The 24479-nt window shown below is 63.6% G+C and overlaps 5 protein-coding genes across 8 annotated transcripts; 2 read left to right on the top strand and 3 right to left on the bottom strand.

The window, feature by feature from the left end:
• Positions 1-37: 37 nt before the first annotated feature.
• On the bottom strand, positions 38-6079 carry SSRP1 (structure specific recognition protein 1). 2 transcript variants are annotated; one of them, XM_071559554.1, is made up of 17 exons: positions 6015-6079; positions 5542-5711; positions 5193-5378; positions 4901-5006; positions 4216-4406; positions 3918-4148; positions 3723-3826; positions 3494-3622; positions 3091-3312; positions 2935-3007; positions 2387-2525; positions 2239-2284; positions 1634-1757; positions 1356-1526; positions 1006-1097; positions 677-857; positions 38-461 (listed from the first exon to the last, which is right to left on the bottom strand). In XM_071559554.1, exons 2-17 carry the CDS (start codon positions 5593-5595, stop codon positions 393-395), a joined length of 2118 nt encoding a protein of 705 aa, XP_071415655.1. In that variant the 5' UTR covers positions 5596-5711; positions 6015-6079; the 3' UTR covers positions 38-392. The 2 variants fall into 2 exon arrangements, with proteins under 2 accessions (XP_071415655.1, XP_071415656.1); XM_071559555.1 differs by lacking the exon at positions 6015-6079 and adding an exon at positions 5961-6007.
• Positions 6080-7009: 930 nt separating this feature from the next.
• P2RX3 (purinergic receptor P2X 3) lies at positions 7010-11116 on the top strand. The gene is made up of 12 exons (XM_071559553.1): positions 7010-7149; positions 7897-8032; positions 8104-8175; positions 8253-8319; positions 8896-8989; positions 9089-9166; positions 9374-9515; positions 10084-10214; positions 10330-10423; positions 10508-10573; positions 10739-10816; positions 10994-11116. The coding sequence occupies exons 1-12, from the start codon at positions 7010-7012 to the stop codon at positions 11114-11116; spliced, it is 1221 nt and encodes a 406-aa protein (XP_071415654.1).
• Positions 11117-11642: 526 nt separating this feature from the next.
• LOC139673466 (proteoglycan 3-like) lies at positions 11643-16656 on the bottom strand. Of its 2 annotated transcripts, XM_071559177.1 has the most exons (6): positions 13621-16656; positions 13070-13172; positions 12816-12985; positions 12609-12740; positions 12119-12183; positions 11643-11818 (listed from the first exon to the last, which is right to left on the bottom strand). In XM_071559177.1, exons 2-6 carry the CDS (start codon positions 13128-13130, stop codon positions 11695-11697), a joined length of 552 nt encoding a protein of 183 aa, XP_071415278.1. In that variant the 5' UTR covers positions 13131-13172; positions 13621-16656; the 3' UTR covers positions 11643-11694. The 2 variants fall into 2 exon arrangements, with proteins under 2 accessions (XP_071415278.1, XP_071415279.1); XM_071559178.1 differs by having other exon boundaries at positions 11667-11818; positions 12072-12183; positions 13070-16656.
• LOC139673563 (bone marrow proteoglycan-like) lies at positions 15166-16619 on the top strand. The gene is made up of 5 exons (XM_071559322.1): positions 15166-15226; positions 15410-15504; positions 15706-15837; positions 16160-16271; positions 16561-16619. The coding sequence occupies exons 1-5, from the start codon at positions 15166-15168 to the stop codon at positions 16617-16619; spliced, it is 459 nt and encodes a 152-aa protein (XP_071415423.1).
• An 86-nt stretch (positions 16657-16742) lies between the features above and the next one.
• SLC43A3 (solute carrier family 43 member 3) lies at positions 16743-24156 on the bottom strand. Of its 2 annotated transcripts, none has more exons than XM_071559175.1 (13): positions 24066-24156; positions 21126-21364; positions 20601-20730; positions 20386-20432; positions 20220-20296; positions 20030-20122; positions 19585-19724; positions 19210-19316; positions 18633-18791; positions 18440-18553; positions 17975-18161; positions 17317-17440; positions 16743-17005 (listed from the first exon to the last, which is right to left on the bottom strand). In XM_071559175.1, exons 2-13 carry the CDS (start codon positions 21310-21312, stop codon positions 16850-16852), a joined length of 1521 nt encoding a protein of 506 aa, XP_071415276.1. In that variant the 5' UTR covers positions 21313-21364; positions 24066-24156; the 3' UTR covers positions 16743-16849. The 2 variants fall into 2 exon arrangements, with proteins under 2 accessions (XP_071415276.1, XP_071415277.1); XM_071559176.1 differs by lacking the exon at positions 24066-24156 and adding an exon at positions 22027-22116.
• Between the last annotated feature and the right edge of the window lie 323 nt (positions 24157-24479).

Genomic DNA, 24479 nt, shown 5'->3' with positions numbered 1-24479 from the left:
GAGGGATGGGGGAGCCGGCCCCGCACCCACACAGACGCCCTCGGCGGGGTTTTTTTATTCAATCAGAGTTGCCATGTGAACGGACCCAAAATACAAAAAAAAACACCACCAAAAAAAACGAGTGAAGGAAAGGAAAAGAAATCCGAGAGTTTAAAAAAATAAATTGATGGGAAACAGGGGCGAGGGGGCACCGAGGAGCCTCAGGCACCTCCCACCACCATAGGGTCTCGCACCCCCAGCCAGGCACAGGGGGCTGGGGGGTAGAGGGGCCTCCTGGCCCTGCTCCCGGGTGGGAGCCATCCGGAGCCCGGGACCCCGGTCCCTGCCGCGGGGCCGGCCCGCCCAGTCCTCTTGCCGACCTGGGAACCAGCCTGGAGCCAGCCGGGATGGAGCTAATCTGAGCCGGATGCGGAGTCCTCTGAGCTGCGAGGTGGGCTGGCAGCCCCCTCCTCCTCCGAGTCCTGAGGGCAGGGCACAAGGAGGTCAGCAGGGAACAGGGCGGGAAGGGCAGCAGCCTCAACTGCCCCACCTCTCTTGTGCTCCCACAGGGTGATGGTGGTGACTTGGGTACACCTGAGGGGTGTGACCGTGTACAACAGACACAAGCTACCAGAGGGGCCCAGCCCCTGCAAAGACCAGGGATAAAGGACTGGGACTCCACAGCCAGGATCCCTACCTCCTTCTTGCTCTCTGCAGAGGAGCTCTCATCACTGGACACAAACTCCTTGCTCTTGAAGCTGTCGCTCATGCTCTTGGCTGGGGACTTGGAGGACGAAGACTTGGAGCTGGCACCTTTCTTGTCCCCTTTCCCCTTTATCTGTTTCTCCTGCTTCTTCTTCTTTTTCTTTGACCTCTCCCTGTACAGTGTGGGGAGAGGAGCCGTGTCACCCAGCAGACAGCCCACTGGCCCCGGCTCCTCACAGCCCCTCATCTCTAGCAAGACCTGGGGAACAGCCCAATTTTGGTGGGGCCAGGTACTGCCAGCTCCTTGCCCAGCACACTCACCCCCTGTGGCTATCGGCCTTGCTGCCCACACTGTACTCCTTCATTGCCTTCTCGTAGTCCCGCCTGGCGTCTTCTGCCTTCCGATCCCACTCCTGCAGCCAGAGCGCAGGGTCAGCAGGGTCTTCACTCCTCCTCCACCAGCCCCAGCACCCACCCACACCCCACCCTGTTCCCATCTCACCCCTCCCCACCTCTCATCACCCAAGGCTCACTAGCCAGAGGATGTCCTCTCCCCTTCCCAACTTCTCCCAGGAGCAAGAAAGGATCCCCCACATCCAGCCTTCCCTTCTGGACCAAGCCCAGCTCTGCTTCCCAGGGGAGGAGCCTGTCCCCCACACCCAACCCCTCACCTCCTTCTTCTCCTTGGACATGGCTTTCCAGAGCTCCCCTGCCTTCTTGGACAGGTCAGTGATGCTGATGCCAGGGTGGTCCGACTTGATCTTCTCCCGGTTGGCATTCAGCCAGAGCATATATGCTGACATTGGGCGCTTGGGAGCGTTGGGGTCCTTCCCCTTCTTGCTCTGGGAGGTCAAGAACACTCATGGAAGCCCAAAGCAACGCCCCCCCCAACATCCCAGGGGCTCTGCTTGCCTCTGCACATCCCAACAGCCATGCAGCAGCCCCTCACCTCCTGCTGCTTCTTGCGGGGCTTGCGGTCCTTGACAATCTTGGCCTTCTTGGCAGGTTTCTTGTCATCACGGTCACTGTCGCCGTCGCCGCTGGAGGAGCTGGCCGAGGCATTGCTGTCAAACCTGCATGGGGAGCACCACCCTCAGCACCGGCAGCCAGACCTGCCCCCAGAGACTTCCCAAGCTGGAGCTGCCATGCTCCTGTTAAACAGCCCTCAGAGGAATTGCCTTCCATGAACACAGATCACCAAGTTCCGCTTCCTGGACATTCAGTGCTCATCTCTGAGCCTCCTGAGCTCCCACCATGCTGGTGCAGGGACCGTGACTTCCCACCACCATCGCCCCAGCTCGGGACTTTACGCCTCCTCCTGCCATTCTTTTTCCTGGCCAGAGCAGCCAAGGCCTCCCCAGGAGCCTTGGATTCCTTCTGAACTCTCTCGTGCTGCCTAATGCTGCTAGAACAGAGTGAGCCCAGAACTGCCTCTGCTACTCAACACTCCCAAATCCAGGGCTCTACAAGGTGATTCTGGTTGTGCTGGGAGCACTCCCCAACAGCACCTTCCTGAGGACCTTCTGATCAGAGCCCTGCCTGCCCTCTACTCACTCTTCAGCCACGTCATCATCCTCTTCTCCAGGGTTGAAAGACTCATCTGGAGGAGAGAGTGAGGGATCAGTGCACTGGATCATCACACGGTAAAGGAGCCAGAGCACCACAACAGCCCTCTATAATCCCCTGCAGCTCCAATCCTCACCTGTCTCCTCCCCAGATCCATCGCTGCTGTCATTGGCATTCTCTTCCCGGATTTTGCCCTCCTCTTTCATCCTCTCCAAATAAGCGTCATGCTGGTCCTCGTCAGAGTCAGCGTATTCATCGTAGCTCTGCTTCATTCCCTGTGGAGAGGTGGGATGAGAGCTGCTCCCTGTGTGCCCCCTGCACACCCTTCCTCTGGAACACAGCCCCTGGCATGGCCCTGGGCATGCACAGGGTTGAGGACAGACACTGCCATGTCCCCTCCTTCCCCTTGTCAGGACCCCAGAGTGACGGGCAGAGCAGTTATGGGGGTTAGGGGGTGGCCCTTGCACACCACACTGGGATTAACTGGGTTAGTCAAGGACCACCACAGCCATGCAGAGGAAACCTGCACCAGGAGGAAGAGGAGAAAGAGGAAGGGATATCGCACGGACCTTTTTCCTCTACAAGGGCAAGGAGAGAAAAGAGAGGTGAAAAAAGGAGGGAAAAGCAGCCAGATTTCAGAAGGCAGTGCTGGCGAGCAAGGGCCTGGCCCCACGCAGAAGGTACCTCCTTCAGCCCCCGGTTCTTGATGTTCAGCTTCTTGGCGTTGACAAAGTCAAAGAGCTTCCCATACTCCTCCCTGTAGGAGAGCCATCAGTCAGGCCAGGGTGGTCAGGGAGCCCCAGTGGGCACGGTCAGGTCAGCCCCACAGCCCACACCCACCTCTCAATGCTGCTGAAGGTGTACTGCGTGCCCTGCTTGGTCTCGATCTCGAAGTCGAAGGAGCGGGTGGTGGTGGTGCCACGGGCAAAGTTGACGAAAGAGATCTCGTCAAAGCGGATGTGCACAGGTGGCTTGTGCACATAGATGAAGCCCCTCTCCAGTGGGTACAGCAGCCCTGAGCTGGCCTTGTAGGAGCAGGTGATGCACTGGGCTCCAGAGTGTCTGTGGGGCAAATGTGGTTATCCTGCACCCATGGGGGAAAGCAACATCCCTGTGCCCCACCCTATGGCCAGAAGACCGGGCAGCCTGGCCCTGCTCCCCAGCATGAATCACACAGAGCCCCCCTCCCCCTGACCAAGGGAATGAGGGGGAAAGAAAGGGACTGGCTCTGCAGCCAGCTCACCCCTGGAAGTTTCCGGGTACGGTGATCTTGCGGTTCACCAGCGCCTTCATCACCCGGCTGACCATCTCATAAAGGGACCCCGACATGTTCTTGGTGAGCCGCCCCTCAAAGCGCTTTTCCACTTCCTCCCTGCACAGCCAGGAGGGCAGAGGTGAGAACAGGACCCCAGTACCTCTCTCAAGATCCAGGGAGGGGGCCTGGAAAGTGGCCTGGCAGCAGGACAGCTCACTCGTTCATGTTGAGGGTCAAGGAGATATCCTCATCCTTGGAGAACAGCAAGATCAGGAAGTGGTATCGGGTCTGGCCTTGCTTTATCGGGGGGTCCAGGCTGATCTGGAAAGAGCGGGAGAGGTGAGGATGCGAACTTCCCCCCGAGCCACGCCCCACCCCGCTCCCTGGGAGGGGCTGACCCGTTGCCACTCACCACAAAGAACATCTGGCGCTGGTCCTTGTGTGGGAGCAGGAAGAGGCGCAGCACGGTGGTGTAGGGGATCTTGTAGTCGAAGGTCTTGCCGTGCAGGTGCAGGAAGGTGGGGTAGATGCGGATGTCGTAGCGCCCACGCGGCGTCAGGCACTGCAGCTCCCGGAAGATGCAGATGGCGTCACCGGTGGCCTGGATCACATCCGCCTTGGACAGCACATTCTGGGCGAAGGCCTGCGAGGGACAGAGTCACAACGGGGCCCTTGACACCAGCCCCTGCCCTCCCACCAGCCCCACGCACCTCCACGGGGTCCACGCCGTCCTCTTGGGTGGGCGGCACGTAGAACCGGACCTCCATGAGCGAGACCTCGGCGTCATCGTTCTGGTGGAACTCCAGCGTCACCTCGTTCTTGCCCGTGGTGCACTGGGACACGTTGCTGAGGGGGATCTCGAACACTGGTTGCTCCCCAATGTCAAAGGACAGCAGCTGCCCTGTGGGGGTCGTGGTGGCTGGGTCAGAGTTGTGCCCCACGAGGCACGAGCTCATCTCCAGCCCTGCTCCACTTCTGAAACCCAGCAATGCCTCTGCTCTCCCTCCTGCATTCCCACCCTCCAAAATCTCCATGCCTTCCCCCTTCTGAAGGCAACCCTGGAAACTGGCACTGATCAGAAATACTTAAGAAACTGTCTCTGTATCCCATGGTCTTAGAGCACTGGGAGCACCCCTCAGTTCCTCTGGCTCCTTTGGGAACTGGCAGCTCTGCCAGGTGCTCACAGTTTCCACACCAAGCACTCCCTGTCTGCACAATGGTCCCGTGTTTTGGAGCCCACAGGTATCTCCTGCTCTCCTGGGGTGCCCCCAGGGGCACCTCTAGAAAGCAGTTGCTCCCAAGAAGATGGCAGGAGCAGCAGGAACAGCCACACTGGTGGGAAGAACCCACCCCACAGCCTCGGGTTGCCCCCCCCACAGCAGTGCCAGGACTCACCTCCAAACCTCACTGTCCCCCAGTTCCAGCCCTTCACACACAGATCCTTCTCTGCCAGCTCCAGGCAATAGTGGGCCTTGAAGAAATCTGAGAGCTTATCAAACTCCTGGGCCGAGTGAGAGGGAGGGAACATCCATCAGGAACCGCCACATGCCAGCGGGTGCTGCCCAGAGCCCCAGCCAGCAAGGCAGCGCCCTGGCACTGAGACATGGAGGGGCAGAGCTGCTCTGGGGCTCGCAGGGAGCATGGCTGGATCCGGGACTGGGACAAGACAGCAGGAGCAGGGACTCACCGACTCCCGGAACCCGTCGTACTTGTAGACATGGCCGTTCTTGGTGAGCAGCTTGAGGCCGTGCCCCAGGGCCACGCGCCGCCACACGCCCTCAGCCAGCTCTGAGGCCTGGATGTTGTCCACCTTCCCCGTCTTGCTGTTCTTGAAGATGACACCCTGCCGACTCAGCCGTAGCCGCCCATCGTTCTGCGGGACAGCCGGGCCTGAGGCGGGGCACGGATCCCGGGAGGGACCAGGAGACCCCTAACCCACCACAGCTCCAGCCCCCACGCCCTCCTCGCCACTCAGCGTTTGCTCCTTCCATCCACCCGGGAAGCATCCTCAGGGGCATCTGTTTCCCCTCACCTACCATGGACCCCTTCACCTCCTGGTAGATCTCGTTGAACTCCAGCGTGTCGGCCATGGCGGCTGCGAGCCTGGTGGGGCACGGCAGGGGACGGGGACGAGCACAGGGTGGGGTTCAGCGGCCCCCCCAGCCCGGCATGCCCGGGGCAGCGGCACAGGGGTCGGTCAGAGCAGCTGCGGGGCGGCACAGCGGGTGAGCCGGGCCGCCGAGGGGCTCCTGCCCCCCATCCCAGCATCCCCAAAACCAAACATGTGCCCCCCCCAACTGCCCCCCCCCCCCCCGGTGCGGCCTTCCCGCACCCCAAATCCGCCCCTCTGCGCTGCTCCCAGCACCCCAAACTCCCCCCCGACCTGAGCTCACCAAGGTCCCCCGGGCCTCCCTCCAACCCCAGGCCTGTCCCTCCCGCCCCCCCCGGGGTTTACCCCACGATGTCAGGCCCGGCCCCCCATCCCGGTACCCCCCCGGCCCCCCCGCACCGCCGCCGCTTTTCCCGCCTGCGCAGCGCGAACCGCGCGGAGCCGCCGCCGGAAGTCGAGGGCACTTCCGTCATGGCGCCGCGATGGCGCCCCCTGGCGGCGGGGCGGAGTCGCGCTGTGGCGGCAGCGGCAGGAGGGCCCCACCCATAGAGGCGGCGGTGGGCGGGGCCAGAGCGGCCGCTCCCCCGCCCGTGCGCCGCTCTGCCTCGCCCAGCACCATAGAGACCCCAACTGGCCAGCGCCGGCGGGCCCCGTGACGTCACCGCGGGGGGACACCCCCATCCCCCCCCATCTCCAATCCCGGGGCGCCCCAAGGTGGGGGGGCCGGACCCCCAGAACGAGCCACCCCCGAAAGCTGCGGGCCGAACACAAGGGGCACCCCCACCCCTGCGCGCCCCCCCGGGGCGGGGGTGTGTGACCCCCCCAAACCGGGCACCACCAGGGTGGGGCGCCCCCCAAACCGGGCACCCCAGCGCGGGGCTCCCCGGGTGTCCGAAGGGACGCCCCAAATGGGGAGACCCCCGGGCAGGACCCCGCCTGCCCCCGCTCTCCAACCCCCCACTAAGGGGGGCGACCCCTCCCGCCCCCCCGAGCTGTGCCCCCGCCCCCGGCCCCCGCCCTGCCCCCGCCTCTGCCCGCCCGCACCGCCCCCGCTGCCCGCACCCCTGCGGGTTACTGCCCACACCCTACCGGTACCCGCACTCTGCCCGCACCCCTGCCGGTACCCGCACCCTGCCCTGCCCTGCCCTGCCGGTACCCCTGCCCGCATCCCTCCTCACTGCCCGCATCCCTGCCCTGCCCTGCCGGTACCCCTGCCCGCATCCCTCCTCACTGCCCGCATCCCTGCCCTGCCCTGCCGGTACCCCTGCCCGCATCCCTCCTCACTGCCCGCATCCCTGCCCTGCCCTGCCCTTCCCGCATCACCCTCCGCTCCTGCCTCTGCCTGCCCGCATCCCCAGCCGCCGGCCGCCCCCCCCGCCCGCCCCGCGCCGCCCATGTCCCCCCCGGGTACCCGCACCCGCTGGGTGAGCGACTTCTTCTCGTACGAGACCACCAAGTCGGTGGTGGTGAAGAGCTGGGTGGTGGGCGCCGTCAACCGCGGCGTCCAGCTCCTCATCCTCGCCTACTTCGTCGGGTGAGCCCCCGCCTGGCACCTCCGGGACATCCCCCCGGGATATCCCCCCGGGACATTCCCCGGCACACACCCCGGAACGCCCCCCCCGCCGACCGCTCTTCCCGAGACCCTCTCCCAGGACCCCCTTCCCGGCACCGCGGGGGGTGACACCCACTTGCAGGTGACACCCGGGGGTGACAAGGGCGATGGGGTGCTGGAGTGGGGTGACACCGAGGGGACAGCCGGGCGGCGGTGCGGGGTGAGGGGGTGGCTAGGCCGGGAGCGGTGGGGGAGAGGGCAGAGGAGGGACGGGAGAGAGGGGGGCAAAAGTGTCAGTGCCGGGAATTCAGGTGTGCCGGCACGGGTGACACAGTGGGGACAGCACGGAGAGTGTGCCGGTGCGGGTGACACAAGGGGGACAGCCCGGAGAGTGTGCCTGTGCGGGTGACAGGAGGGTGGCAGCGCAGGTGACGTGATAGGGACAGAGAGGAGAGGGTGTTGGTGCGGGTGACACAAAGAGGACAGCCAGGACAGCATCTCGGACGGATGACGGGAAGAGGACGGCGTGGGTGAGATCGAGGGGGGAGAGCAGCAGCACGGGGTGACAAAGGACGGGTCCCTGTCCCCGGGTGCTCCTGCGGGGGTGACAGCGGCCACCTGCGAGGGGTGAGTGACAAGCGGCAGCTCCGGGGACCCGAGGTTCACAGGCAGGTGCCGGGGGGTGGTTGGGGGTGGCTGTCCCCAGCGTCACCCGCCGTGCTGTCCCAGCTGGGTGTTCCTCCATGAGAAAGCGTACCAGGTGCGGGACACCGCCATCGAGTCCTCCGTGGTCACCAAGGTGAAGGGCGTGGGGCGCTACGCCGGGCAGGTGCTGGACACGGCCGACTATGTCACCCCCCCTCAGGTGAGGGCGAGGGACCGCGGCGAGGGGCGCGGGGCCCCTCGGACGGGTCGGGTGACAGCGGCGCCCCTCAGGGCACCTCGGTGTTCGTCGTGGTCACCAAGCAGATCCGGACCGAGGACCAGGCGCAGGGCGTGTGCCCGGAGGTGCGGGGAGGGCACGGAGAGGCTCGGGGGGACCCCCTCGATGAGCCTCCCGCCCGCTGACCCCCCCCGCCCCGCAGAGTGAAGCCGCGTTCCGCTGCTCGGCCGACCGGGACTGCCGGGGACTGAGCCCGGGCACGAGCAACGGTGAGGGACCCCCGGGGGGACCACGATGGAGAAGGGGCGGGGGCTGAGGGGGCCGGGGCGGAGCTGGAAGCTGAGTCCTGCCACGGGCAGTGGTGAGAGACCCTCGAGGGGCACAGAGGGAGGGCTGAGGGGGCCGGGGGAACCGGGGAATCGCCCAAGGCTGAGTCTGGGTACGAGCAATGGTAAGGGACCCCTGTGAGGGCCAAGGTGGGAACGAGGGGCTGAGTCTGCGTACAAGCAACGGTGAAGGACCAGGGCAGGAACAGAGGGCTGAGGGGGCTGGAGGGGGACCAGAGTCTGAACCTCACCATGGGAGTGCTGAGGGACTCTTGAAGGGGCTGACGGAACTAAGGGGTGCCCAGGGGCTGATGGGGGAGCCAGGAGACTGAGGGAGGTGGAGGTTCAGGGTCTCAGGGATGCTGACAGGAGTCAAGGGTCTGGGGTCTCAGGGGTACTCTTGAGGGTACTGACAGGGGTCTGATGTTTCAGGGATGCTGACGGGGGTCCAGGAGGTCACAGGGGTGCTGACAGAGTTCAGGGGGTCACAGGTGTGCTGACATGGGTCTGGGGTTCCAGGAATGCTGACAGGGCGCTGCGTCCCCTACAACGCAACCCTGCACACCTGTGAGATCCAGGGCTGGTGCCCACCCGAGGTGGACACCATTGACGTGTGAGTGGGGCCAGGGGAAAATGAGGGAACACAAGGAAGAGAGGGGGCCAACCCCCCAACCCCCCTGCCATATTCCCAGGGCCACCCCCTTTTCTCCAGCCCTGTCATGCTGGAGGCCGAGAACTTCACCCTCCTCATCAAGAACAGCATTCGCTTCCCACTCTTCGGCTTTGAGAAGTGAGCCACCCAGGACATGGTGGGGACACGTGGGGACTTGGCAACAGGGGGACACAGGGATGTGGAAGCACAGGGATGGGTGCTATGGGGATATGGGGACACGGGGACACAGTGATGAGGGAACACTGGGACAGGGCTTTGTGAACCCATTCTGCTGACTAATGGTATGTCCCTCCATGGCCCCTCGTGTCTCCCCCGTGTCCCCAGGACCAACCTGCCAGCCCCCGGCAGTGGGGCAGAGCTGGGTCAGTGTCGCTTCCACCCACAGCTGCAGCCCTTGTGTCCCATCCTGCGCCTTGGGGACGTGGCACGCCTGGCTGGGCAGGACTTCCCCGCACTGGCTGCTACAGTGAGAGGGGGCACAGGGGACACAGGGGGCATGAATGGGAAAGGGGAGGGCATGGGGCATGGGGGCACAGGTAGATGGGATATTGAGTGCATGGGGACATGGGACTTGGTGACACAAAGACATGGGATGTGGCAATGTGAGGATGTGGGAAATGAGGGTGTGAGACATGGGATGTGGAGGGGTTATGGGATGGGGGGACACAGGGACATAGGGGTGCATGACATTGAGACACAGGGGATGCAGGGATGTGGGATGTTGGGAACAGGATGTGGGGATACAAGAATGAGGAACATGGAGTGATATGGGACTTAGCAGTGTGGTGATGTGGGGTCACAGGGATATATATGGGGATGCAGGGACATGGATGTGGGTGCATGGTGTTTGGGATGTGGGACATGGCTACATGGGAGGTACAGTCATGGGAATGTGAGACCTGGAGACAAGGGGATGTGGGATGCCAGTACATGGGACATGGACCATGAGGCCATGGGATCGTGAGGCTGTGGAGACAAGAGACTGTGGGGACAGCGGTCTGTGGTGCCACATGGCTGATGTGGGGCTGGGGCAGGGGGGTGTACTGGGGATCAAGATCGGGTGGGTATGTGACCTGGACCGGGCCTGGGAGGACTGCCTGCCCCGCTACTCCTTCACCCGCCTGGACAGCCTCGCCCGGACCCCTGCCCCTGGCTACAACTTCAGGTATGGCTGTGCTGCCACTAAGACACACAGGGCACAGGTGTGTGCACTGCCTGACATGGCCCTGTGTCACCCTGTCCCTGTGTCCCCATGTCCCCACGTCCCCATGTCCCCACAGGCACGCCAGATACTACCGCTGGCCTGATGGCTCCGAGCGCCGCACTCTCACCAAGGCCTTCGGCATCCGCTTCGATGTCCTGGTGTATGGCAGTGTATGTGTGGGGCTGGGGGCTCGGAGGCCCGGGGGTCTAGGGTGGGATTTGGGGCTCCCACCAACAGGGGCTCTGCACCCCCAGGCTGGGAAGTTCGGCATTGTCCCCACTCTCATCAACACGGTAGCAGCTTTCACATCCATCGGTGTGGTGAGTTGTGACCGTTCTCAGTCCTGGGGCAGAAGGGGGAAATCCCATAGCCGTGGGGAAACAACACAGCCCCGGGGTGACAGTGGACTGGCTCTGTGGGGGCCTGGAGGGGTCAGAGGGTGCCCCATAGTGCAGGGCCCCTCGACCCAACGATGCTGCTCCCAGGGCACGGTGCTGTGTGACATCATTCTGCTCAACTTCCTGAAGGGTGCTGAGCACTACAAGGCCCGCAAGTTCGAGGAGGTCAGACACGGGGCTGGGGTGCCATGGGGATGGGGTCACCTCCAGGGGCCTCGTTTGGCCCCACTGGGGGCTATATGGGGCTGGCTGATGGGGAGCATGTGAGCAGTGCCCCTGAGCCCCATGGGTGCCCTGACTGTGGGGTGGTGACTAACACAGTGCCCACCCCCTGCACCACAGGTGCCAGAGGCCGGCGCGCCCACAACCCCCGCCACCCCCACCGCGTGTCCCCCCGGTGCACTGGGGCCCTGCACCCGGGACAAGCAGTCCACCGACTCAGGCACCTTCTCCCTCGGCCTCTAGCCCTGGGTGCTGTGGGGTAGCCCCCCACCTGCCCCCCACACTCAGCGGCAGCCCACAGCTGGGTGAGGGGCTTGCTGTGACCCCCATCGGGCTCCTACTGCCCACTTTGTCTTCACCTTGTGAGCCCCATCCACATCCCACTGTCCCCTGTGTCCACCCCATCCCAATTGCAGTGTCCCCAGTGCCCTGTCCCTTGCCCCCCTGCACTTTCCCCTGGCACCTCCCTGCTCCCTGCTGACCCCATGCTAGGGGTCTGCAACCCCCTCTACAATAAACTCATGGCTCGCAGCACCCACCCATGTCCAGCCTTGGTTATGGGGGGCTGACACACAGGGTTGGGGTGCAGGAGCAGAGGGAGGGAAGTCGGAGTGCTGCCCCTGGGCAGGGCACACTGTACCCACATTGCCCGCACAGGGACCATGAAGGAAAGGAGGGACACCCTCAATACCCTCCCATGCCCCTACAAGTGATTCCAGCACCCAGCCAGGCACCCCAACCCCTGCCCAAACACCAGGTGGGTGCTGACATCAAGACTTTATTGAGCTCCTAGAGAGGGGCTTCAGCCCCCCAAGTTGAGGCTAGGTGGCAGAGGTAGGGGCGAGGTGGCAGAGGGATCCACATAGGGCCCGAGGGAGCTGAGCTCTCATGCCTCGCAGATGAAGGGCAGATGCTTCCCACAGTTCAGACTGCTCCAGAACCCATCTGGGGAAAGTGGGGGGTCATCCCAGCACCCACCAGCACCCCCACCTCCAGGGACCCACCTCAACCCCAGGGATCACCCACTGACCCTTCAATGGCCCCCCACAGTGAAAGGCCTCCCAGCCACACCACTCTAGATGCCAGTCCCCCACTGTCATGTCCCCACCGTGAGGCCCCCCAGCACCATCCCCTCCACCCTGCCATGGGCAGGAGATCCCCCGTGGCCCCCTCAAGACCCCTCAGAGCCCCCACTGACTGATGGTGATGAAGCCGGTGCAGTAGGTGTGGCCATACAGAGGATACCCGGTCATCCAGTGGCTGTAGTTCCAGATGGTGTGGTCGGTCCAGTGGCAACTTGGCCTTGGGTACTGCCAGGGAGGAGGGCATGGGGACCCCCAGCACCAAGCATGGGGTGCCCAGGGGGTGGAGGGCAGGCTGGGACATCCAGGGTGGGTACTGGGGACAACAGGGTGAGAATGGGACTCCCAGGGTTGGCAGTGGGATACCCAGGATCGGCACTGGGGATAATGGGATGGAAATGGGACCTCCAGAGTGAGCACTAGGGATACTGGGACAAGGCTGAAGCACCCAGGTGGGACACCAGGGACACTGGAATGGGGTTAAGGCTTTCATGGTGGTCACTGAGGACACTGGTAATGCTGCAGGGAACCCCAGGTTGTGCACTGGGAACAATGGGAAGGGGCTGGGGCACCCAGGGTAGGCAATGGGGACACTGGGATAGCGCAGGGTGCTCTAAGACTGGGCGGGTGGGGCATGGGGCAAAGGTCCTTACGGCAGGCTGGCTGATAGCACCAATCCAGACCATTGCATTGTTGAGCCCATGCACCAGGTTCATCAGGGAGTAGTTGATGCTGGCGCTGTGGATCGAGGCCAATCTCCCATGGTAGTGACAGGCACAGTATTGCTGCAGGAACATGACTGTTACAGTGGGTCACCAGAGCCCACACTCTGACTCCCCACCCAACTCACCCCATCCCACCTGTGCTTGGTGGAAGGTCATGTAGGTGTTGACCACGTAATAGTGGCAGGTGCCGGTGCCATCCGCTTTGGGGACACTGAGCACCCGTGTATTGCTGTCTCCGCCATCCTCCTCAGGCACCTCCACCCCTGTCACCATCTCTGTCTCCTCTGATGTGGGGCTGACAGGGGCTGGGGACACCAGTGGTGTTACCTCAGGGTTGGGAGTGTCCCCTGGGTGTCTCCAGGGCAGGTGGGGGTGTGGGGGACACTCACCAGAGCAGCTTGGGGGGACTGTCCCCATCAGGGCCAGGGCAAGCAGCAGGCAGGACCACATGGTGAAGGTGCACACAGAGCCACTGGGGATGCCACCTGGCACCTGTGGGAGAATTCACAGCCCTATCACCCTCTGCCACCCTGGGGACACCCCCATGGCCCCTCTGCCACCCCCAGAGTCCTCCCATCCTCTTCACATCTCTTGTGCCATCCCCAGCATCCCCAGCGTCCCTCTGCCACCCACAATCTCACTCCATCTTCCCCATGTCTCCCCTCAAACCCTCCCATGTCCCCATGTCCCTTGACCATCCCCAGTTCCACTCCATGTCTCGTTCCCTCTGCCACCTCCAGTGTCACCCCATGGACTACAGCCATCCTGTGCCCACAATGTCCCCAGTTCTTCACTGACACCCCTAAGGGCACCCTGTGCCCCTCAGTCCCCAGTCATGTCCCCCTGGCACCCCAGAGACCCCCCATGCCAGACCTTAGGCCCCCCAAACCTGGCAGCCAGGAATTGAGCCCAGCTCAATGTCCCCGTCCCCACTCCTCACCTGGGTCCTGGAAGACTCTGTCCACTGCCATCCTTATATTGGTGACAAGTGCATGTGTCTCCAACCGCAGCCTTGTGACACCCCCAACCATCAACTGCTGGGGATGTGGGAGGGGAGGGACATGGGGGTGACACCCTGGGTGGCTTCTGCTCACACCCAGCCTGGCCAGTGTTCAGGGTGTGCTTGGTCCAGGGAAGAATGGGTGCAGGGGGCTCAGGGAAGAAGCTGCAGGAGTTAGGGGGGCAAGGACACAGTGAAGGGGCTCTGGGAGTTTGGGGTGCAGGGACTTGGTATGGGGGCTGTGGGGATTTGGGGTACAGGGGCTCAGCACAGAGACTGGGAATTTGGGGTGTAGGGGCACGGAGAGTGGGCTGTGGGGTTTTTGAGTGCAGGAGCTCAGTACAGGCAATTTGGGGTTCAGGTACATGAGGTGGTGACTCTGGGAGTTTGGGGTGCAGGGACACAGGCATAGGGGCTGCAGGAGTTTGAGGTGCAGGGATACAGGGGGCTTTGAGTGTTTGGGGTGTAGGGACATGGGGAAGGAGTTCTGGGAGTTTGGGGTACAGGGGCACAGGGATGGGGGCTGCAGGGGCTTGAGGTTCAAAGGGTTTGGAGAGGGGGTGCTGCTGGGAGTTTGGGGTGCAGGGTCTCCGTATGAGATCTCAGGGAGTTTGGGGTGCAGGGGCACAGAGGGCTGGTGGGGCAGGGAGTGCACAGAGCATAGAGATGAGGATGAGGATTTGGGGTGCAGAGCCCCAGTGGAGGCTGTGGGTGCTCAGCTGTGCGATGAGGGGGCCACTCAGGGAAAGGGGCAGTCTGGGGGACTTTGGGGGGGGACTGTGGTCAAACGGCCAGGCCAGACTTGGGGGGCCACAGCCGTTGGATAGGAAATGGCTCTTGGGCAAGCACGGCCAGTGGGAGATTGGTATCAGCACCCCAACGTCCCCTTAGCACCGCTCCACTCCCACAGCATCCCCACTCCGGGGGCATGCTGTGCCCCACACCGCTGCCCCCACCCCTCAAATTTGAGCAGCCCCAAACCCTGCAAACCCAGCCCCTGCTTCCCCCCACCCCCAGTGTCCCCCTGGTGTGCCCAGGCCCAGGCTGGGATTATGCAAGGCTGTGGTGGGGACATGTGCCCTCATCACCCTTCAAAGAGGGACAGAGGACAGATCCCCACAGCCCTGAGGTGAGGAGCAGGGACGGGGACAGGGACATGGACTGGGACACGGAGTGGGCTCACAGTTGCCGGGTCTGGGGACCAGGGTGGGTATCCCTGAGGCTGGCACAGGGGGCTCTAGGGTTCCAGGGGGACATGGAGGTGGCACAGGGAATGCAAAGGGACAGGGTGGCACTGGGCATGGAAGAGGTTCAGTGGAGACACGAGCGGTGGCAGAGTGGACATGGGAAGGACGTTTTGTCACCGAGGGTGGCAGAGGGGCTCTAGAACATGTAAGTGTCTCCAGGGTGGCCAAGGGAGATGGGACTGTGGCATCTCCCAAGGGTATTGGTGGTGTCCCCAGTGTCCCTGTGTGCCGCCCCACCATGTGGCCCTGCCTGCTGCTCGTCCTGGCACTGCTGCACACTGTCCCCACCAGCCACTCCGGTGAGTGTCCCCATGACCCTGTGAGTGCCACTCGCACTCCCTCCCACCACAGGGAAACCCTGAGTACACTCCCAGTCTCTGCCACCTCATTGCCATGCCCACCTTCCCAGTGCCGTGTAGCCAGTGCTGGCAGCAGGTGGTAGAGGGACACGTGGTGCCAGCCCTCACCCCCCTCTCCTCCAGCCCCCTGTCAGCCCCAGGGGGACCCCGAGGCCGAGGCCATCCCGAAGCCCCGCTATGCGGTAGTGAAGAAAATGCGCACCTACACAAGTGCCCAGGTAAGAGGACATGGGGCAGAGTTGGGTGCCAGTGAATACCAGGGGGTCCCAGGGTGCCAGGCCATGCCCATCCCACAATGGCACTGCCAGCAGGTGCTGGTGGGCACCGATGTGTATAGGGGTGCTGAGGTGTGGGTGGGATCGGGTGGGGGTGGGTGGGTACTGGTGGGTGCCCAGTACCAGGCTGTGCCCATCCTGCAGAATTATTGCCGGGATGTGTACAGGGGCCAGCTGGCCTCAGTGCACAGCGCCACCCGCAATGAGAAGCTGTGGAAACTGGCCCGCACCTACACCTACTCCTCGGTCTGGATCGGGGCCTTCACCACGAAAAGGGTGAGGGGTCACCGGCGGGGCAGCACTGTGCTGGCTAAGGGGGCTGGGACTGAATTGTGGGGGCACGAGGCTGGATATGTAGTGCTGGGGCTGCTTTTTGGAAGTGAGGGAGGCTGGGGCTCTCTGCGAGGTGCTGGGTACCAGGCACGGGGTTCTGGGACTGGTTTTTGGGAGATGAACCTAGGTGTGGGGTGCTGGGGCTGGGGACTGGGTTTTGATGGGTGAGGAGCTCAGTCTGGGAGCTGGGGCTGGTTTTTGAGGCAAGGGGCTGGATATGGAATGCCGGAGGCTGTCACTGGATACTGAGGCATTGCCATGGCAGGCAGGGCAGTGGGAGTCACACTGGGAAGACTCCAGCCCCTGGAACTACGCCAACTGGGCACCCGCCCATCCTTGCCACATTTTCTCTACCTGCGCCGCCCTCAGCACCCAAGGTGAGGTGACCCGCACCCCCACACTCACCGTGTCAAGCACCCGGGCTCCAGGATGTGGGGATACTGGGAACACTGAGGGGGGCACTGGGTAGGGGCACAGGGCTACTGAAGGCAATGGGGAGGGCAGTGGGAGGATCCACAGGGTTACTGGAAACAATGGGAGGTGGTTCAGGGCTTTTTAGGACTCTGGGGGCACTGGGAGGGGTTACAGGGCACTGAGGGGCATTGGGAGGGTTATAGAGGGGCTCTGGGTCCACTTCATGGCCTTGACAGCTGTTCTGATCCTCAGATGGGCTCTGGCGCAGCCGCTTTTGCTACAGCCTGCGCCCCTTCATCTGCCAGTACTGAGCTCCCAGTGCTGCCATGGCCTCCAGTTCCATTCCCAATAAAGCAGAGGTGCCCTGAGCCATGTCTCTGTGCAGTGGGCCTGGGGAGGGGGCTTGGGGGCATTGTGGGTGGCAGCACAGCGAGCAGAGGGGGCAACAATGTTTATTACCCTCAAACCCCCTCATTCCACTGGCACAGCACCCCCAAGCCAGTAGAAAAATGGGGTGCTGGGTTCCTGGCAGGTCTGGGGCTCAGTGAGGCATCTCAGTGGAGGTCTCAGCGGCAGGGGGAGCTGCAAGAGGAGTGCCAGCTGCCTCCAGCTCCTTGGCTCGCCGCCGGCACTCACGGGCCACCACCATGGGGCTGATGAATGCCACCAGCACCACGGCAATGAGCCCCAAGTTCACCTGGAGAGGGGGGAGTGTCATGCCAGGGGGCCAGGGGACTGACCCCACCCAAGGGGGGCCCCTGCGTCAACCCCATGGCCCCCGCAGTCCCATGTGCTAGGCCAAGACAGCCATTCCCCTGGGGCAGGATCCCCATCCCTCCTGGGGCAGGGTCTCCATTTCCCCATGGGGCAGGAGCTCCACCCTGCTGTGGAGCAGAATCCCAATCCCTCCCGGGGCAGGACCCCCATTTCCCTGTGGCATAAGATCCCCATCCCCCTGTGGAGCAGCAGCCCCCACCCGTTGCAGGGGGAACCTTGGGGTGCACTCACATAGAAAGGGTCCCCATGGAGTGGTCCCTGCACCAGGGTGACACAGGGGTACTGCAGGAGGGCCACCAGCGCCGACAGTGCCATGGCCAGCCCATACAGCTTCCCGAAGTGCTGCAGGGGGAATCTGCCAGGCACCCACATCACTGCCCTGGCACCCCGTGACACCCTGACCCTGGCACCCCACTCTGGCATCCCCCCAACCCCCTGACCCTGGCATCCCCCCAGCCCCCTGACTCTGGCACCCCACTCTGACATCCCCCCAACACCCTGACCCTGGTACCCAACACTGGTATCGCCCCAACACCCCACTCTGACACACTGTCCATTGGCACCCCCACACTGATAACCTGTCCCCTGACACCCCCAGCCATGCCACCATCCCTGCCACCCCACCATGTCCCACGCCACTCTCTGACACTGCCAGCATCCCCTGTCACCAGCACTATGTCCCCCATCACCTACCAGCCATGACACCATCCCCTGCCACCCCGCCCCAACCCTGCCACCCTCATGATGACCCTGACACCTTCCTCTGACACATCTGCACAGTCCCCTGCCACCCTGCCACCCACACTCTGTCCTCTGCTACCCTGACAAAGACCCTGTCACCACCCCCTGCCACCCTGATGGTGGCTGTCCCCTCAGCAGTGACACTCACGCGATGGCCAGGAAGGCGGCGTTGCCACCATACAGGAAGGAGCGGCTGATCACCTGCAGCACGAAGGTGGCGAACTGGACAGGCAGGACAGGCACGGCGGCACACACAGAGAACAGCAGGCACTGTACCACTGTCACCACCAGTGACACCACCGCTGCCCGCAGGTCTGCCAGTGCGCCCCAAGCACCTGTGGGCACGGGTGTCAGGGCACTTGGGTCAGGGTGAGGACACAGCCCCCAGCGTGGGGGGCAGGATCCCTGTGCCCCCTCCCCAAGTGCTGTGGGGCTCAGGCACAGCAGTGGTGGCACCTGGTCACCTGCCTCAATGAGGGCATAAGGGGACAGAGACCCTCAGGGCTGGGAGGATGGTTACCCACAGGGTGGGGGGTCAGAAGAGGTGGTTACACTCAAGATGGGGGGTCTGGTGGATTGTTTCCTGTCAGGACAGGGTAGGGGGGACAGTTACCCTCGGGGCGGTGGCACTTGCCCCGCTTGTGCCAGTCAAGGATGAGGCCGTTCCAGGGGGCACAGAGCACCCCGCAGAGCTGGGTGAAGGCGAAGGCATTGGTGTAGGTGCTCACTGTGGGGGGAAACAGCATCAGGCAGGGGCCAGCCCCGGGGGTCCCCACCATGCCCCTCCCCTCCCCGTAGCGTCGTACCCGCATTGGGGTCCCCGTGCGACAGGTGCTCGAGCAGCGGGTTGAGGGTGCCGATGAACAGGTAGTGGCGCAGCTGCATGACGGAGAGCCAGGCCACGTGCCAGGCAAAGAGCCACGAGCACACACAGGCCCGGAACGACATCCCAGGGGGGGCCTCACCTGCGCAGGTATCAGGGCAGGGCACACACGAACACTCCCCAACCCAGGCCATGCCCCTCCTCCTGACCCCACCTGCTGATGCATCTCATCCCTTCCACCCACTGGAGCCTCCAAATGCACCTGTATGGCCACTCCCTTTCACCTGTATGGCCACGCCCACCCTCTGACCACGCCCTACCACCACTCCTAGGCCCCACCCCTTTATCTGCATACTCTTGCCTGCCCTCCAGCCACGCCCACGCCCGACCACACCCCCTTACCCTTACCTGCGTATTGGACCCACAGCAGCCCGTGGACACTCCCATTGGGCAAAACCCTCCCCACCACCTACAGGGAAGCCACGCCCACACAGAGACAAGCCCAGCCCCCGGGGCAAGCACCACCCCCCCCCGCAGACCAGGTGGCCATTTCCCCAGACCTCGAGGAACAGGAGGCTCCAGGGGCGTCTCCTCGGGGCCATCCTCCCCCGGAGGTCGCTTCTCCTCATAGGTGCGGTACGAGCGGGAGCGCCCCGGCCATCGCAGCCTGTGGCAGTGCCTGTGTCACCTCACGACCACCCAGTGGGCATTAACCCACAGCCCACGGGATGGGACCCACCCCACCCACCAACCACCCATGGGGCTGGACCCACTGCCCACCCACCATAAATGTGACCCAACGCCCACAGGACAGGACTGACCATCACCCACGAATGGGACCCACAATCACAGGACAGGACCCACGATCACAGGACAGGACCCACCACCCACAGGAGAGGACCACCCCCCAGTAGGGCACAGGCAGCCCCCCATACCCGTAGTTGTAGGCGAGGGGCAGCGGGTAGGGGATGCGGGTACGTGGCATCAGGAAGAGGGTGCGCAGCAGGTGCCAGGCACTGCAGGCTGCCAGGAAGAGGAACATGGCTCGCAGGGACAGCCCCTGTGCGTACAGCAGCTGGGGACAGGGACAGGGACAGAGTCAGGGACAAGGACGAAGTCAAGAACAGGCTGCCAGTGTGGTCACATGCTCAGGCCCTGGGTCTGTCCTCACAAGTGGCCCTAGCAGTGGATCACCTGTGTCTCATACTGTGTCCCCAGTATTTCCCCAACTGTGTCCCCTGAAACTCTCTAGCTGTGCCTCCAGCTTTGTCCCCAGTATGTCTCCAGATGTGACCCAACTGTCCTCAGCTCTGTCCTGCCTTGGGACCACCCAGCACCCTGCCCTGCCACCACCGCTATGTCCCCCCACCCTGTGCACACCTTGACGATGAGGAAGATGGCGGAGGAGGAGTCAAAGGCCCCATTGTAGAGGGTGATGATGATGGAGCGGTACTTGCCAAACAAGTTGCCCACCTGGTATGGAGAGACACCCCCCATGCCATCAGGGTCTCCCAGTGCCAGGAAGGTTGCCCCTGCCACTAGGTGGGTGTCAAGGTGCCAGAGAACCCACCTGCATATTGGTGAGGATGAGGAGGATGCCACCCACCGACAGCATGGACATGGCTGGGAAGAGCAGGACTGCCAGCTCTGGGGACACAGGGGTCAGCAGGGACAGTGGGGGTCCCCAATAGGTCCCCCCCACCAGGGCTGGGATCCCCCTGCCCATGGGGTCTCACCTGGAGTAGAGAAGGCGACAAGCAGGGTCCCACCAGCATAGAGGGAGCTGAGGAGACAGTGGTGACATGTAGGGATGGGGTCCTGGGAACACAGGTGACCCCAGCCCCATGGGTGCCCCTCGTGCCATCAGGGCCTTCCTGCCCCATCCTACCTGGATACCCTGATAACCCCCAGCTCTCACCAGCCCCCCGCGACCCCCCAGTGCAGGGCTCACATGGCAATGAGGCGTGCGGCCAGGGTGCCGAAGCGGTCGAAGATGACGCCCATGGGGAAGGTCATGAAGTTGTTCATGAAGGAGCCAATGGTGAAAACCAGGGAGAATTGCTCATCCTGTGCACTGCAGTCTGGGGATAGTGGTCAGTGGGGTGTGGGGGCATGGGGACACAGGGTCATGGGCATGGGAACATTGGAGACACCAAGGATGAGGGGACGAAGAGAGCTGGAGACACAGTTCAATAGAGATGCAGGCACAGGAACACCAGACAGCAGGAATCCAGTGGCACTGGGAATGTGAGCACACCAGGGACATGAGGATACTGGAGACATGGATGGGGAGTAATAGGGACATAGACATGCAGACAGTGGGGACACGGGACACTGCAGGGCATCATGATATTGGGGACAACAAAGACATGAGCATAGGGACAGCAGACACAGGCACAGGGATGGTGGTGACATGGGCCACACAGGACATCAGGACAGTGGGGACACATGGATGGGGACAGGTGAGGGTCCATACCGAGCCCCTGGGTGACATTGCTGATGGGGGGCTCGCATAGCCACTGGAAGTAGCCCAGTTCCTTAAGGACGAAGACGAGGGAAGCCCAGCCAAAGATGATGCCGCAGAAGGCGCCGCACTCCAGCAGCCCCGACACGAAGGTACACAGACGCTTGGCCAGCCCCGCGCCCCCCGCCATGTCACCCATCTGGGGGGCCACCGGCCCGGGCTGTCACCGGCCCAGGGCGCCTCTGCCGAGCCTGTGAGTGACAAACACTGGGTGTCACACCATGCTGGCATCTGCCGGGGGCACAGGGACACGTGGGGGTGCGCAGGGGCACATGGCAGCGTGTGGTCACCAGGGCAAACACCACCACAGCCCCAGCTCTGCTGCTTGTCCCTGGCCACAGCAGCTGGCACCCATGTCCCCTCCATGTGCCAGGGCACAGAACGGGACTCAGCAGCAGCTGAGGCTCACGTACATGGGTACATGTGTGCACACCTGTTCACATGTGTGAACACCTGTTTACACATGTGCACACCTATTTATGTATGTGAATGCCTGTTAATGTGTGTGCACACCTGTTCACATGTGTGAATGCTTGTTCACAGGCACACACACGTTCACAAGCAGACACAGCTGTTTACATGCGCACACACACATGTTTACAGGTACACACACACCTTCACATGCATACACCCATGTTCACAGGCATTCACACCTGTTCACATGCACACACGTATCCATATGCATACACACATCCACATGCACACACACGTTTACATGCATGCACACATGTTCACAGGCACACACACCTGTTTACAACCACGCACAAACACATGTTTACTGGCATGCACACCTGATCACATACATGCTCACACAAACATGCCTCATAGTCCCCGTCCTGCACCCCTCACCCACCTGCACAAGGCCAGGCCCTCCTGGTGTCACTGTCACCGCCACCACTGCCACGGCGTTTGAACCCTGGCAGAGTGGCTGGGGCGCTCCCCACACCTCCACGCACAGCACCCGCTAATCTCTTGGAGCACCCGTGGGTCCCTGGGGCTGCCAGCACCCGATAGCACTCCAGTCCCCCTGATACCTCTTCGGTTCCTCCACCACACCGGGACCCCCCCGCACTATCCCTATCACCCAATGCCGGCCTGTCCTGGGACCTGGCACAGCCCTGGGGACACTGGCACATTGCCAGGCACTCTGGTATGTGCTCTGGTGACAATAACACACCCCTGGGACACCAGCACTCCCCGAGGACAGCAGCACCCCATGGGGACCTGGCACAGCCACGGGGACACTGGCACACTGCCTGGCACCCTGGTGTGTGCACTGGGGACAACACAACAACACACAACCTCCCTGGCGACACCAGCACCCTGCTGGGAACCTGGCACAGCCCTTGGGAACCTGGCACACTCCCTGGCAATGCTGGCACAGACCCTGGGGATACTGGCACCCCCCAGGGACCTGGCACAGCCCTTGGGAACTTGGCATACTCACAGGGGGCAGTGGCATAGCCCCTGGGGGGGCAGGCACTGCAGCTGGGGATGGTGACACAGCCCCATGGTGGTGACACACTGTCTGGGAAACCAGCACAGCCCCTGGGAATCTTTGCTGGGGACCCTGGCATGGCTCTCAGGGACACTGTCACATGACTGGGGCCCTGCCACACCCTGGGGCCCCTGCTGTGCCTCCAGGGATCCCCTCACAATGTCGGGGACCATGATGTGTCTCTTGGGGATGCTGTCAGCTCACACACACAGCTGGGACTCCCTGTGTCACCAGTGTGACCCAGACAGGTGCCATGGGCACCAAGGACTCGTAGCCCACAGCCCATCATTGTCCTCTGTGTCCCCCTGCTCTCCTCACCCATACACAGCCTGGCTCCGCCACACCCAGTTCCCCCTTCACCATGTCACCATGTCACTGTTGAGGGCCTGTCCCTGCCCCTGTCCTGCTCCCCTGCTTGTAATGTCGGGTAATGAGTTCTCATTACAGCACCCGGCAGCTAAAGATTAACCTGGGGGAGGTCAGGTCAGCTGGCCCAGAGGGACTGAACTATTTTTAGCCACCCAGGCGGGGGGGCTGGGGCTGTGACGCCCACTCAGGGGAGCCAAGATACGGGGTCACTGCCTGGGGCACCCTGAGGGACTCACTATGGGTGTCGTCTGCCACCAAGCTATACTGGTGTGTCCTGCCATACGCTGTCTCCCAGCCAGACTGGTGATCTCCCCGTACTAGTGATCCCCCATACTGGTAGGGCCCCTGGAGTGGTGAGCCCCGCAGACTAGCGAGCCCCCCATGGGGGGAGCAGGAGGGACCGGGTCAGGTCTGGGGCGCCTGGCACTGGTCACTCCATCCCCTTTGTCCCTTCCGTCTCTGCTGTGTCGTTCCGGTGCACCCCGAGCCATGAAGGCAGGCAGGTGGGGTCACAGGACCTCCGGCGGGTGCCATGGGGCTGGGCTCCCCCTCCCCACCCCGCTGCCCCCCGTGGGGTTGGTTGCCGCGGGATGGGGAGCACCCGTGCCCCACGGAGCAAGGGCAACCCGGGCTGCGGGGACTTTGCCCGCGCAGGTGTGGAGGGGGAACACGCACGTGGTCCCGGGGATGAGCAGCCATGGAGCACCGCCCCGTCAGACCCCCGAGCCTGCCCCACGGCCCCGGGGCCGACACAGCCCCACGGCCCCGCCACAGCCCTATGGCCCCGCCACATGCACCCGTCGCACCGCCCGGGACACCCGCATCGCGTCCGTGCAGACCCCAGCCCCACGGCCCCTCGGCCCCACAGCCCCACGGTCCCACAGCCCCACGGGCCCCAGATGCTCGGTTCCCTTTCTCCCTGATCCCCCTGTCCCGGTCGCAGCCCCCCACCCGCCGCCGCTCCGAGTCCATCCGGGCCCCTCCGCACCCCTCGGCTCCTCCCGCCGCATCCCCGCGCCGCTCACCCGCCTCCCGCCCGGCCCGGCGGGGGGAGACCGGCCTCTCCCCGCCCCGGCGCTGCCGGTGCCGCCGATGTTCCCCGTGCTCCCGGTGTCCCCAGACCCCGCGGGCCGTCCCGGCGGGCGGAGCGGCCCGGTCCGGCCCCGCCCCCGGTGCGGCGCTGGCGGGGCCCGGGAGGCGGCCCCGGTGCAGCGGCCTCGGTCATCCGTGGGTCCGCCCCAGAGAGGCTGTCCCGGCACGGAGCCCTCCCTCGGTGTCGCCCCTACGCCCCCCGCGAGTGCCCCCCACCCCTCCTGCCGCCATCTCCAGGTGTGACACGTCCTCACCTGGTATCCCCAAGTTGTGCTCCCGCTGAGGCCACCCTTGGATCACCCTTGGGCGACCCTTCTGGTCACCCTTGGGCCAGCCTTGGGTCATGC

The sequence above is a fragment of the Pithys albifrons genome, chromosome 6, assembly GCF_047495875.1.
Source record: "Pithys albifrons albifrons isolate INPA30051 chromosome 6, PitAlb_v1, whole genome shotgun sequence".
NCBI lineage: Eukaryota > Metazoa > Chordata > Aves > Passeriformes > Thamnophilidae > Pithys > Pithys albifrons.
Note: the sequence above shows the minus strand (reverse complement) of the source record. Positions and strands in the feature narration are given on the sequence as shown.